At 42.7% G+C, this 13,840-nt stretch overlaps 1 protein-coding gene across 1 annotated transcript; it reads left to right on the forward strand.

Moving 5' to 3' along the window:
• The first annotated feature begins 2,472 nt into the window (after nt 1-2,472).
• Nucleotides 2,473-11,183, forward strand: LOC133385999 (macrophage metalloelastase-like). Its single transcript, XM_061629611.1, has 6 exons — nt 2,473-2,727; nt 3,353-3,573; nt 3,660-3,805; nt 6,840-6,965; nt 9,409-9,570; nt 10,663-11,183. The coding sequence occupies exons 1-6, from the start codon at nt 2,617-2,619 to the stop codon at nt 10,674-10,676; spliced, it is 780 nt and encodes a 259-aa protein (XP_061485595.1). The 5' UTR covers nt 2,473-2,616; the 3' UTR covers nt 10,677-11,183.
• The last annotated feature ends 2,657 nt before the right edge of the window (nt 11,184-13,840 follow it).

A 13,840-nucleotide genomic window follows, 5' to 3' on the forward strand; every position in this document is an offset into this window, starting at 1 on the left:
AATCCGGAGTGGATTCCACTGCCCCACTGACATGGAGCCAACAGCCTCCACTGTAGTTAACCATGTTGGAAAGAAAAGTTTCATAACCTGCACCTAGTAAGGAGCTAAAAGAACATATTCTGAGAACCATTTCCTAGTAACATCTCTGCATGCTTTGCTTTTGGAGCCTTAGGTAGCCATCCTAATTCTACCTCCAGCCTGGCAGGACTTTACAGAGCAGCAGAGCCACTGCTGGATCTGCAGCCCAGTTGCACACAGCAGCCAGGGCAGAAGGTGGGGGACAGATAGATTTCCGCACCAGCCTATAGCTGATGCAGTGATCAGGCCTGGATTGGGCCTAATGCTATCCCATGGCAGCAGTGCCGCCAGCTCAGGATCCAACAGATTGAGACTCAGCTCAGCCCCCCCCTCACACCCAGAGAGCTGTTTCAGGATTGGCTGCCACTGGTGGGATCCCACCAGTGGCACTTCTGCCCACCTGCACCTTTGAGTGGGCCTAAAGGGGGGCTCTGAGTCAGTGGAGTGACATGGCAAGCAGCAGCAACTGACACAAAGCCCAATCCAACACTCCCCCAGTTTGGCACAAAAGGATTCGGATAGTTCTCTCTGCCTTTGTCTGTCCCTGGGATCCCATAGGAAGTACTGGCGGGCACATTAGCACCAGCGGGTGCCATGCCTACGACCTCTAGCTGGTCATCATGGAAATCAAGATGCTGGAGTTTGGTCTAATGCAACAGGGCTCGTCTTATGCTCTTATAACAATGATGCATTGTCCAGTAGAATCAGAGAATCTTAGCACATTAAGCCTGGCATTGAAAATGGGACCCTACAGCAAAGTGGTAGCTTAAATTAGGTCCCCTTCAAAGGATGTTTAAAAGAGGCAATAATGTGGAGGAGGAGGAGGAGGAGGAGAAGGAGAAGAAGTCATTGTGAATGTGCTCCAGATACAAAAGTAGCAATAAGAATATGTAGCAAATTTCACTGTAAGTGTTGCACAGAAAGTGCAGTGGGAGATAGCACAACTCAAGTCCTTCCTTGCCACTAAAGCTGACAGATCAGGCTATCAATGACTTGTAGCCACAATAGATCTATTTTACCTTCACTGATGGAGACAGTATGCCTCTGAATGCCAGTTGTGGGGAATCACAAGTGGGCAGAGGCTTATTGTGCTCATGTCCTGGCTGTGGGCATCCCATAGATCAGGGGTTCCCAAACTATCATCTGCAGACAACCAGTGGTCCGCAAGCTTCATTCAGGTTGTCTGCAGCATCCCTGTAAAAATACAATTAAAAATCATACAGCATCTAGCACAGTGCATTTCAACTGCTGCAACAGGCAAGAAAGTCGTTAAGTGATCCACCAACACTCCATTAGCTACCGGATCAAGTTTAGGTTCTGGTGTGCAAAGCCCTAGAAAGCTTGGGACCAAGATACCTGAAATATCATTTCACCCCTTATATACCCAGTCGATCACTGCGCTCTGCAGGTGAGGGCCTCCTGCAGATACCATCTTATCAGGAGGTCTGTTCCGCACAACATAGGAAGCGGACCTTTAGCGTTGCGGCACTTACCCTTTGGAATCCTCTCCCCTTAAATATTAGACAGGCACCATCTCTGTTATCTTTTTGGCACTGACTGAAGAGCTTCTTCTTTCAGCAAGCCTTTTAAGTAGAGACCTTATCCCAATCTGCATCTGTGCTGGAATTGCTTTTTAAGAAGTTTTTACGATGTTTTGTTTTAATATATTTTAAAGTCTGTTTTTAAGGTGTTTAAAAGTGTGTGTTTTTTAGTGTTTTGTTTGCTGCCCTGGGTTCCTTCTGGAAGGAAGAGTAGGATATATTTTTAATAAACAAACACCCTTAGCAATTTTCAAGTATCTGTGGGGGGAAAAGGTTTGGGAACAACTCTCACAGGCATCTTGTTGGCCACTGTGAGAACAGTACACTGGACTAGATGGGCCTTTGGCCTTTTCTGGGAGGAAACATATTACCCAAACATTTCAGCCAGCCCATTCTGGATTTCCAGCAGTTGAACAGACAGTCGATCTTCCAGAGGGAATCCTTTCAATAGAAACCTTTCAAAAGGTGTGCCATTTTGCAGACTTTTTAACCACTCCGTCTAACCTCTGAAGGTGTCACCTGCTCTAACTGTACAGCTGTCTGTGCTAAAGAGAATGTTGCAATGAGTCTCAAGGGCAAACAATGAAGATTGAGCAAGGGAAAGCAGGTGGGGCCGAACAGTAGAGGCTTTGGCTGCATTTAGAAGAGCCAACTTCCCTATGCTCTGTGGTTTTAGCGAACGAAAGAGTGCATGGCATAGGGAGAGAAGAACAACGTGCCTCTGATCCTAGTATGACATCAGTGGAAATGTCAACAGCATTGGGAGGGGGAGAATACCTCTTTAATATTTCCTCATGATTATTTTAGAATTGTGACGTTTGATCATTCAGAACCATTCACACACAAAAAAGCAGACAAGCACCACAAAGTGAGTCACTTGGACTTTTACAACATGTCCTTGGTCAGGCCTATATAAGCTTGCCTTCTTGGGCTCCGAGATGTGGGACATCAAAGAATTGCTTCTTTCAGTGCAGGCATCTCTCTGACAACCTCCGCTATGAGGCACATGATGCTCTTGTGTGCCATGATGCTGCTGCCTTGCAGCTCAACCCTTCCAGTACTTGGCACATCCGTGCTGCTGAAATTCAAGGATTTGAAATTCATAGAGGTAGGTAGTCATCACGGTGTTACCCCTCATGCCATAGAACTGCATAGCAAGGACCTTGCTGCTGTATTTGAACTAGGGAGAGGCAAATCTGTCAGTTTCAGTTTCTCTCCATTGTCTCATTTTTCAAATTGTTTGTTCTGTTCTCCATATTTCCAAATAGTTTGCCAAAAAAAAATTAATATACACATTTTTGCAAGTAATTTCTCATTTGCATATATTTGGGTAAATTGTGCCCCAAAATGCATATATTGTTGAAAACCTACAAAAATGCAATATATTTTGTGTGTTGTTTTCAGTAATATATGCATTGTTGTGCACACTTTACCCTATGCATTTTTGTACAAACATCTTGGCTAAAGAACTGCATTGCAAAATTCAATGAAGTGTGAACTTTAAAGGATGGCTGGGCTTGGTTCACATATTTGGAATTTTGAAATATATGGAGGAAGACGATTGGAATGTAGATTAAATTTAAAAGTAAATCCCAGCAGGAGAAGTACTGTGTGTAGGAGTTAAGAATGTCAGCAAGAAAGTCTTTGTTTCACGGCTTTTGTCAGCCACGGATTCATTAGTTTCAGCCGGAAATGCAGGGACAATACTGTCTCTCTCTCCCTTTCTTATCTAGAATTACCTGAACAGGTTTTTTCCATCTGCAAATAAAGCCATCAAGCAAACCCTGGAAGAACGAATCAAAGAAATGCAAAAATTCTTTCATTTGACTGTATCAGGAAAAATGGACACCGACACTATGCGGGTAATGGATCAGCCTAGATGTGGAGTGCCTGACGTCTTGGAATATCGTACGTTTGGAACACCAGCATGGAATAAGAACTTACTGACTTACAGGTTCGTTGAGTTTCACCTTTTTGAGTAATGCTCAGAAGTATTTATTCCTGAAATACTTATTTCATATTTTCCTCTGCTGCTGAAAGGATCAATAACTACACCCCTGATATGCCTCAAGCCAAAGTAGATGCGGCCATAGCAAAGGCGTTTAAGGTGTGGAGTGATGTGACCCCACTCCAGTTCAGGAAAACAACGGGACCTGCTGATATTGAAATTCGTTTTGCATATGGTGGTAAGGCTGTCTCGACTTATTTATTTTGTATATTCATGTTCATATTTATTTCTCCCACCTCTTAGGAGAACCTGATAATTATTTTACAAGCAAAACATGCCATTAAAAAATACCCTCAATCATTAAAAACTTGCTTGTGCCTTGAAAACTCTTGATATAGCCAGAAAAATGGTTAAGATTTTATTTGGAGGACCTTCAGAGGAAGGTGTTTCATAGCTAAGTAACCAACACCAATTATACCTTTATGTATGCTCTTTTATGCTTGTATGGTATGGCCAATAAGCCTCCACAGACTGCAATGGCCATGATGGATAGGAGGCAGTATCTTCTTTATGCAAGATCCACCCTTTCAAGTCTTTTATGGGTCAAAGAATTGTGCCCTAAAGAAAATAGGAATGGATACCACAACACGGTGGCCATTCCAAGCAATCTGTATGGACCACCCCATACTAGGATCATTGCAGGATCTTGTGAGGCCTTGTGATAACCTTGTGGTTATTAAGGCCCACTTTGTCTGCACTTGCAGCTGTGAGGAAACCTCTCCCTCATAATGCAACCCAGCAGCGCTGGGGGATGTGCATGAATGAAGAACCACATGGGCAACAGGGCCAGCTGTATAGCCATTCCCACCTGATTGGTGCTCTACATCCACACTACTGCCCATCAGTACTACCTAAGTAGAAGATTCTGGAACACTTCAAAGCTCATGGCATCTAAATTCCACTGAGAACTGCCCCAGACCCAATCCATCAAATTACTGGGCCTGCCAGCCATAACTTCTAAATTATCTCTGTACTGAATTCCACCTGGTTCATTCTTACCTTCTTCCCCACTGCAGGTTGAGGCCTAGTCACAGGTTACCACAGTAGCTCTCCCAGTCAGCTGGCATTCACAATGGAAGAAGCCATGAGATTAGTTCTGTCCACATTTTCCTTCTGTCTGCATTACTAGAGTGACATGAGGAAAAAGGCATGGGGAAGTGGCTGGCATAATGTTGACATAACACAACTAATTCTTTGAGCGTGTCAACAAGCATGCGGATAGGGGTTATCCAGTAGACACCATGTACATTCTATGTAAAGTCTCTGGAGAAAAAACTGCTGAGCAAACTTAGCAGTCATGAAATAAGAGAACAGGTCCTCTTATGGATCAGTAACCAGTTATGGATCAGTAATCAGTTAAAGAGCAGTTAAAGAGCTCTGCAGGTAAGAGCCTTCTGCAGATACCATCTTATTAGGAGGCCCCTTCCACACAACATAGGAAGCGGACCTGTAGTGTTGTGGCACCTACCCTCTAGAATTCCCTCCCCTTAAATATTAGACAAACACCATCTCTGTTATCTTTTCGGCGCCTACTGAAGACCTTCCTCTTTCAACAAGCCTTTTAAGTAGAGACCTTATCCCAGTCTGTGTCTGTGTTGAAATTGCTTTTTAATATATTTTAACCTTTTTTAAAAAAAAAAATGTTTTAAAGCTTTTTTTAAAAAAAAGTTTTTTTTAAAGATGTTTCATTTTGATATGTTTTTAAGGGTGTTTCGTTGTAATATATTTTAAAGTCTGTTTTTATGATGTTTCAGAATGTTTTTAGAGCTTTTGCTTGCCGCCCTGAGCTCTTGCTGGGAGGAAGGGTGGGATATAAATCTAATAAATAAATAATAATAAATATACAGATCTTATAATGGTTGGATGTAACAAGGTGGATCCTTCAAGGATCAGTACAGGACAGATGCTTTTTAACTTGTTCAAAAGTGTCTTGGAGTTAGGGGAGAGCAATGAGATGGCCAAGCTTGCTGATGACTCCCAATTATTCAGAGTGATAAAAACAAAAAAGGACTGCAAAGAGCTGTAGGAGGATGGCTGGTAGCCATTTTGGAAAATGGCTTCTGCAGACTTATGCATGACGCCTACCCAATTTTTTCCCATTCTATGTCATTCAAGTGGAAACTGCCATCAGTCTACAGGTCTACAGTAAGTTAAGTCTATAGCAGGAGTTATAAGTATCTTTAGTTGTTCACCAGACATGATAAACTGAAAATATGGATTATTGTTTCATTTTATTTTTAAAAAACTGAGTTCTGTAAACTCCAGTTGGGCAAACTGTGCTTTCAGCATCTATAACTCCACAAGCAACATACTGCAGAAATATCTAAGCCACACACAAACACAAAAAAACCAAAGTCCCTTTGTGATCTGGTGAGGTAGGTTTGAGTTGTATCTATTTATTGTCTATTAACTGTTATTATATGTAATTTCTCTAAGCAACGAACACAAAAAATATTAAAATACAATATAAACAATAAAAATTCATTTACAATATAAAACACATTGGCAGATTATTATTATTATTATTAACTTGATACCCAAAGGTCCCCTTAAACAATGTTAAAACAAAACAAATACAACACTATAAAACATAACAGTAAACAACAACAAAATAATAGCAATACCATCCCCACACAGCCACTGGAAGGTTGGCAGCATATTAAAAACAAAACTGGAACTGATCTTGAAACTCCAGCAAACCAGGTAGCTGCAAGAGTTGAGCCAAAAGGTGAGTCAGAGTTGAGGAATAAGGCTGAGAACCCAGCGCTAGGAGACCTTATTGCTCAGATGAGGTCCAAGCCCAAGCTTCTTCATCTTGGTGCCCTTCAGAAGTTTTGGACTACAGTTCCCATGAGCCCCAGCTACCATAACTGGGCTGGGGCTGATGGGAGTTGTAGTTAAAAAAACAACAACAACTGGAAGTTACCAGGTTGGGGAAGGCTATCCTAACCTGAACAGGAAGTCTTCCCATTCAGGAGGGCCCAATGGCCAGCTTGGGTGGGTACAGCCTGAAACACATTTCATAGTCAGGAAGATACTCTTAGCTCCCATGCTGATGGCTCAACATACAGGGCCGCTGCACAGAGATCTGAAGGTTCCAAGTCCTACCCTTGCAGTTCTTTTTATGGTGCCACCATATACTTCAAAAATACTCTTATAGATGGAAATTCCTTGCACTGCTGGCATTACCTTGATTTTCCTTTCCAATTCAGAGCACGGTGACAACATTCCTTTCGATGGGAGGAGTGGAGTTCTAGCTCATGCTTTTGCTCCTGGACCACGCCTAGGCGGAGATGCCCACTTCGATGAGGCTGAGATCTGGTCAGAAACCAACAGAGGTAAAAATATAAAAATATGGGTACTGGGCCCCTGCTCCCTATTGTCAGTCACAGCATTGTGTGCAAATATAACCACCACCACCCAAAAAACCCCTCTGCATTTATTTTATATATAATTTATGTATGAAATCCACTATCACAAGATACGTATTTATGGGTATTTGTTACATTTGAAACCCCACTTTTCCTCCAAGGAGCTCAAGGTGGCATATGCAGTTTGCCTCTGTCCCGTTGTTATCCTCGCAACAACCCTGTGATGTAGGCAGAGATGGGCAAAATATGTCAGTTCAGTTTCTGTGAATTTCTCCTTTTTTCAGTCTTACATTAATTTCTCCACATTTCCACATCAGGTAGCAATTTTTTAAAAAGGTCTTCATTTTAGTGTGGATTTCTCATGTTGTTGTTATATGCCTTCAAGTCGATTACGACTAATGGCGTAAGCCCATTTTTACTTGTGCTTTTGCCTAAAATACCAATTTTTTGCCATTCATTTTCCTGAACACAATGCTTTATTTTCCCTAACATGGGCATTTATATGCACACTTCACTCCAGCATATTCATTTTTATGCATGTTACTTGTCTGGAGAACTGCAGTGCAAAATTTGGAGATGTGCAGATTTTGAAGGATGGCTGTTTTGCACCTTGTTCCAGAAAGCACAAATCAGTTAAATTTGCCTTTAAATACAAACTGAATCCAATTTCTCTCCCATCCTTACAGGTAACTTAGGCTGAGAGACTGTGACTGGCACAAGTCATTCAGTGAGCTTTATGGCTGAGTGAGAGGACTTGAACCCTGGTCTCACAGATCCTGGTCCAGCACTCTAACCATGACATCGCTCTGGCACCTTTAGTAGATGTTTTTAAAAGGGAACTGTGCAAATTCATGGAGGATAAGTCTATCAGTGATTACTAGACACGATGGCTGTATACTGCCTCCAGGTCAGAAGGCACTAGATACCAGTGGGTGGAAGCAACTGCAAGCAACTGACTTCACGCCTGTCTGTATGCTTCCCAGAAACAGTAGTACCTGTAAGCAACTGTAGGAAGCAGGATGCTGGATATGATGAGCCTTTGGTCTGATCCTGCAGAGCTCTTCTTGTGCTTATATTGCTGCTATTTCACTTAATCAAAAAGTGGAAGCAGGAAACAAGACTGCCTTCAGCAGGGCTAGCCAATGTGGTGCCCTCCACATGTTGTTGGCCTACATTGCCCATCATTCCTGATCACTGGAGCTGATGGGAGTTGTAGTCAGATAACACCTGGAGGGCACCACATTGGCTCCCCCTGGTCTAAGTCATGGAAGCATTCATCAGGAGAGGCATTGGTGCCAGAACGATGAGGGCAGCCTAGCAGACATTGCCATTCTGCTCATCAGCTGCAGGTGGTGATAGCTCTGTTTTCTGTTTCCAGGCTGGATGCCTTGGTATGACTATCATGATGAACTCGGAAACCTTGTTCTATCATTCAAATACAATACCACGTGGCTTGTGAGGCTGTTTCCCCCCAAAACCACACACACCTGCACCCCAGACATCATACATAGAGACATGCCTCGATCAGCTGCAGATAGCAAGATTGAACTCTTCTCTCATCAGCTGATCCATGGGACGTTCAGTCCTGCTTGGCACAGGTATATGAGAGGGTTCCCCATGGTGAAACTCTTGCACATACCCAGACCGTGCAGAAAGCAGGATTGAATCCCCCCCCAAAATTCCATCATCTGATGTGCATGGAGTTCAGGCCTGAAGCACATTATGATGTCAGATGATCCTACCAAAGTTAGCCTGTGGGTTGGGGAGGGGGGGAGATAAAGATCTGGCCTGCTAGGCCAAAAGGTTTCCACACCCCTGATTCATGCGCTATGGGATAAATCAGAGCAGAGGTGAGAGACTTGTGATTCACCAGACATGGTTGTAACTCCAACTGTCAGGGATGATGTGAGTTGTAGTCCAGCAATATCTGGTTGGCCACACATTCCCAACCCTGGAATTAGAGTAAGAGCCCAATCCTGTCCATATTTCCTCAGAAGTAAGTCCCATTGTTTTCAGTGGAATACTCCTATGTGTGTTGTATAGGATTGCAGCCCTCATGTTTGAACTGTAGGCTATCAACTTGGAAACACTTTTTGTGCATGCTGTTTCTTAACATGCAGGTGGCAACTTTGACACATCTCCTTTTCTCCTTCAGTTGCTCTGTGCTTATAAAATGCTGAGTGAAGTATGCCAAACAATAGATATTAGGAATGTCTGCACTGCATCTGTGACTTTTTGCTGTACCCATCATACTGGCATCAAAGATGTATGGATTGCATAACTAATTTCCCCATGGTGCCAAAGCCTTTAATAAGCTACTCATATTAATATGCTTCTCATACAGCTCATACACATGCGAATATACTCTGCTAATACTCATCACTCATCTAACTTGCTTTCTGCGTTTTAGAAATCAACCTGTTCCTTGTTGCTGCGCATGAATTTGGTCATTCCTTGGGACTGGCTCATTCTAATGTTCGTGGCGCTCTGATGTACCCTACCTATTCCTATGTGAACCCAGAAAACTTCCGCCTTCCAAACGATGATAGGCAAGGAATACAAAGTTTATACGGTAATTTCCATATGTTAAATCAACGTCCAACAGGGGAGAATAAAACGTAAATGCTAGATCAGGCTTTTAAAGGCTGCAAGATATTTTAAAAGGCCTGGGAGAATGAAAAGTGCTTTGCCTGGCATCAGAAAGACAAGAAAATTGGTTCCAAGTGAGCCTCTCTGGGGAGGGCATTCCATAACTGGGGTTCAACTATTTAAAAGGACCTGTCACTAGTAGTCACTAACTATACACACCTGTTGAGGGTACCTGGAGAAGGTCCACCAAATATCATCTTAGGATCTGGGTAGGCACACAGGGGAAGAGATGATCCTTCAGGTACTCTGCTCCTAAGCCACTAAGGGCTTTGAAGGTCAAAAGCACAACACTGAATTGGACCCAGGAATGGACTGGAAGCCAATAAAGCCAGGAAGAAGAGGGGTGAGGTGGTGGGGAGGTTGGTACAGTGCAAACACACCAGCAGTCAGTGGCAGCTGGAGGCTCCATGTCAGTGGGGCAGTGGAATCCACTCCAGGTTTTAGTCTGAAGGACAGCTCCTTGAAAGTTCAGACTAAAATCTGGAGCAAATTCCACTTTCCCACTGACATGGATCCTCCAGCCGCCACTGCCAGCAGTACTACTCCTGTTTGGTTTTTACTGCCCCCACCCTCCTCTTCCTGGTAAGCAGCAGTGACTTTGAGTGTCACCACCCCACCCCACCATTTGTTCTTAGCACTGCTTTCATATGTCCATTCCGGCCAGTCCCAGTTAGCAATCTCGCAGCCCTGTTCCAAACTGTTTTTAAAAACAGCCACAGCATACAGTGCATTGCAGTAATCCATATGCACATCTTGCTGCATCCTAAATTGTCCAACGTTGCTGTAAGATTAGACCATGCTGCTGCATCATAACTAGGATTGCTGAAGATGCAAACACAAAACAAGTAAGGGACTACAATTCCATACCCACTCATCTGGGAGTCAGCCCTGTTGAACTCAATGGGCTTCCTTTTGAGCAGATATGCATATGATTGCCCCAAGGTAATTTATGTGAACATTTTCTTATTTCTTTCTAAATTTCTGTCTACTTGTTGTTCATATTTCTTTTGCACAGGGACGAAGAAATGAATCACCAGAAGAAATGAAATATTCCTATTTTGTTATATTCGTTTTTTTAAAAAATTGTCTTTTTAATGAAGCAAAATGGCAAAAATTCATTACATTCAAAATGGAGAACTAAACTCTTTTTTAAAAAATCAATTAAATTTTATAAATTGGTAAAGTATGTGTACTGCTTATAATGGGCAAAATATCTATGCAAATTTGAACCTCTTTATGCCCTAATTTGAAAGATAATTTGTTGGGGAAATGGTTCCTGTTTTGGAATATGTTCACTGTAAATGGGAATGTGCATGAGTCCTGCTAGACAATCCAATATTTATTTTGTGATACTGACACTGACAACCTTGCTTTTTTTGCTTTTTAATAAACCAAGAATGCTGAGGACAATGATACAAATGTGTAGCAAATGCTGTGTAATCCTTTCAATGAATTTGATCCCTGGTTACTCTGAAAAGGAAATATGTAAGTGAAATGTTGGGGATGACATGAGTGGTTAAGAAAATGTTGGTTAATGTATCGCTCTTTTGAAAATAACTTGAAAACAAAACTTCAAATAAAGCAGTTCAAGCAACAACAAAAATCTGTAGGCACTTCCCTCAGTTTTAAGGGTGGTCTATCATCTGGTATGGAAGATGGCCATTTGAGGAACATAGGAAACTGCCATATACTGAGTAAGATCAATGGTCAATCTAGCTCACATTTGTCTATACTAACTGGCAGCAGCTCTCCAGGATTTCAGGTAGGACATCAGCCCTACCTGAAGATGCTGGGGGTTGAAGCTGGGACCTTCTGAGTGCAAAGCAGATGCTCAACCACTGAACTATAGGCCTTTCCTTATACATAGATACATATATCTAGGCCTTGTCTTCAGATGCAGTAGAAGGTGGTAGAAATGGAGTGGATTATATTACTTGAGACTGGAAGTTCAAGATGCCATTTTTGAATGATTCACTAGCAGTGCGACAGAAATTTTATTCAGTTCACATTTAAAAGTGAATTTACCAGCTTCACAATATGTGGATCAAAACACAGGAATCTTTCAAACTTTGCACTTCTCCAAATTTTGCAGTGCAGCTCTCCAGCCAAGTAATGTGTGTCAAAGATCCATTCCCCTGGGGTTCCTTACCCTCAGTACTCCAAGGGGGTTCTTTGCTTCTGAGAACAGTCCCCACCCCACTGGGTTCCCACTTCTCAGGCACACTCCTCCCTTTCCATGGAAGTAATTATCCCTGGTATTCACTGCCACCACCCTTCTTTCTAAATTCTTCCCCTGAGTGAAGGGACCTCAGAGATCTATGTGATTTTAGAGGGATTTACCCTCACTAATCAACCTGTAGCGTTCAGCCTTCCAGCACTAGATTTAGAATCCTTAGTTCCAAGCCAATAGACACCTTTTATACAAAGTTTGTTTATTTAAGAGTAGATAAGTTGGTATATACAAAAGGAGAAATAGTAGTTTGATTCCTTAAAGCTAATCACCCTCAGGCTGGCTACACACGGTCATTGACATAACAAAAGGAGAGATGGTCAATACAGACACAAAACAAAAGAAAGACTTTCTTAACTAAGATCCTATACTTACATCCAAGTAACTCTATTCCTTCGTGGAGCAGCTGGGTTCCCAAACGGCTGTCCCTGTTACACGTCAGCGAGTCAGGGTCGATGGAACAAGGGGGAACTCAGTTTTGAAAGAACTTTCTTCATATTTATGGGTTTCTTTTCCTCAACAAGGAGGGGGGAAAGTAAATAGCCATTTTTCCGCCCCTGAACTTAAAAAAAAACCCACCAGTACAAACTCCTGTGGAAATGTGGTAGGAACTCAGAAGATCAGAAAAATGAGAAATCGAGAGAAACCAAAATTGAGCAACCCCCAGTGAGTGGCAGGCATTTTCTGAAATTTCCCAGAATTGAAAAAGCATCTCAGAACAGGACTTTCTGGGGAAAATGAAATGGCTGAAGCTCTGATTATTTTATCCCCCAAAAGAATTTTGCTTCACCCCTAAAATATAGTTGAAACAAAGCGGCCAATTCATGGTGGGTGAAACAGCTGAGAATGGTCCTTGTCGATTCAATACAGCCTTAGTTTTTGCCTCATGCTGGAATTAAGGACCAGATGATCCGCTGTCAGGACAAGAGCATTCCAGAATTGGAAAGACCCTTCCCCACTAGCCACCCACTACATACACTTCAGCTAGTGGGGAGCTTTGAAGAAGGGTGTCTGATGAAGATCATAGAGTCTAAGTATGCACCTGCGGAGAAAAGAACTCATTTAGGTACCATATATCTTTTATGTCAGGGTGGGAAACCTCAGACCTGGAGGAGAAATACAGTCTTCTTGGCCTCTCTTTGCAGTCCTCATGCCACGCCCCTTCTCCCCAGGCCACACCCTTCACCAGTCTGCACTGCAACCTCTTCAAGTGCTTTTGCCTGGCTGGAAAGTGTCCTTGAAGTGTGATCATGCCTGTTGCTTGCCTGTTTGAGGCATTTATATATTTGTGTGAAGAAGGAGCTGCAGGCAGACTAGAGCGCTGGTTCCCCAACTTTTTTCCCATGGACCACTTGAAAATTGCTGAGAGCCTTTGTGGACCACTTAATTATTTTTTTAAAGTATAAATTGACTCTGAGCAAGTGGCTCAGTGCAATCAGGAAGCTACTTTGACTTTTTGGAGGGTCTTTAGAAAGCCGCCCCAAGGAGTTGTATGATGAAGTGAGGCTCTATATGCCTTTGGGAAGTAGAGACTCACCACATACATCCTGAGCTAAGAATTATGCTGCCTTTCTGAAAACCTATTGTAACTCTTCACCATTTACTGAAAAACGTATAGCCTGCTTTTTGAGGAACTTCCTCCACAAATCGGCTTGCAATCACCCATAAAAACCAACTCCATTTGATAAAAATACAACTCATGTGTGTGTGTGTGTGTGTGTGTGTGTGTGTGTGTGTGTGTGTGTGTGTTGGTCTGTTGGTCTGTCTGTCTGTAAAAGCCTCTGGCTTTTGCGTGGCTGGAATGCAGCCTACTTTACAAAGGGAAAAGTCACATCTGTTACTCTGCCTGCTTTTTGCCTGTGCCCTCACCCACATTTTGCTTCTTCCTCTGCTCTGCAGTAGAATGTGGTCCCCGTAATGTTGCCTACAAGGCCATGTGGTCTTTGGGCTGAAAGGGGTTCTC

Source organism: Rhineura floridana, chromosome 5 (genome assembly GCF_030035675.1).
Source record: "Rhineura floridana isolate rRhiFlo1 chromosome 5, rRhiFlo1.hap2, whole genome shotgun sequence".
In the NCBI taxonomy this organism is placed as follows: domain Eukaryota; kingdom Metazoa; phylum Chordata; class Lepidosauria; order Squamata; family Rhineuridae; genus Rhineura; species Rhineura floridana.

What these genes read in the sequence shown, in the direction of transcription:
- LOC133385999 (XM_061629611.1), top strand. Translation starts at nt 2,617, where the DNA reads ATGAGGCACATGATGCTCTTGTGTGCCATGATGCTGCTGCCTTGCAGC. An exon ending in AGGATTTGAAATTCATAGAG is followed by an intron (nt 2,728 to 3,352) that starts GTAGGTAGTCAT and finishes TTTCTTATCTAG; the next exon opens with AATTACCTGAACAGGTTTTT. An exon ending in AAGAACTTACTGACTTACAG is followed by an intron (nt 3,574 to 3,659) that starts GTTCGTTGAGTT and finishes TGCTGCTGAAAG; the next exon opens with GATCAATAACTACACCCCTG.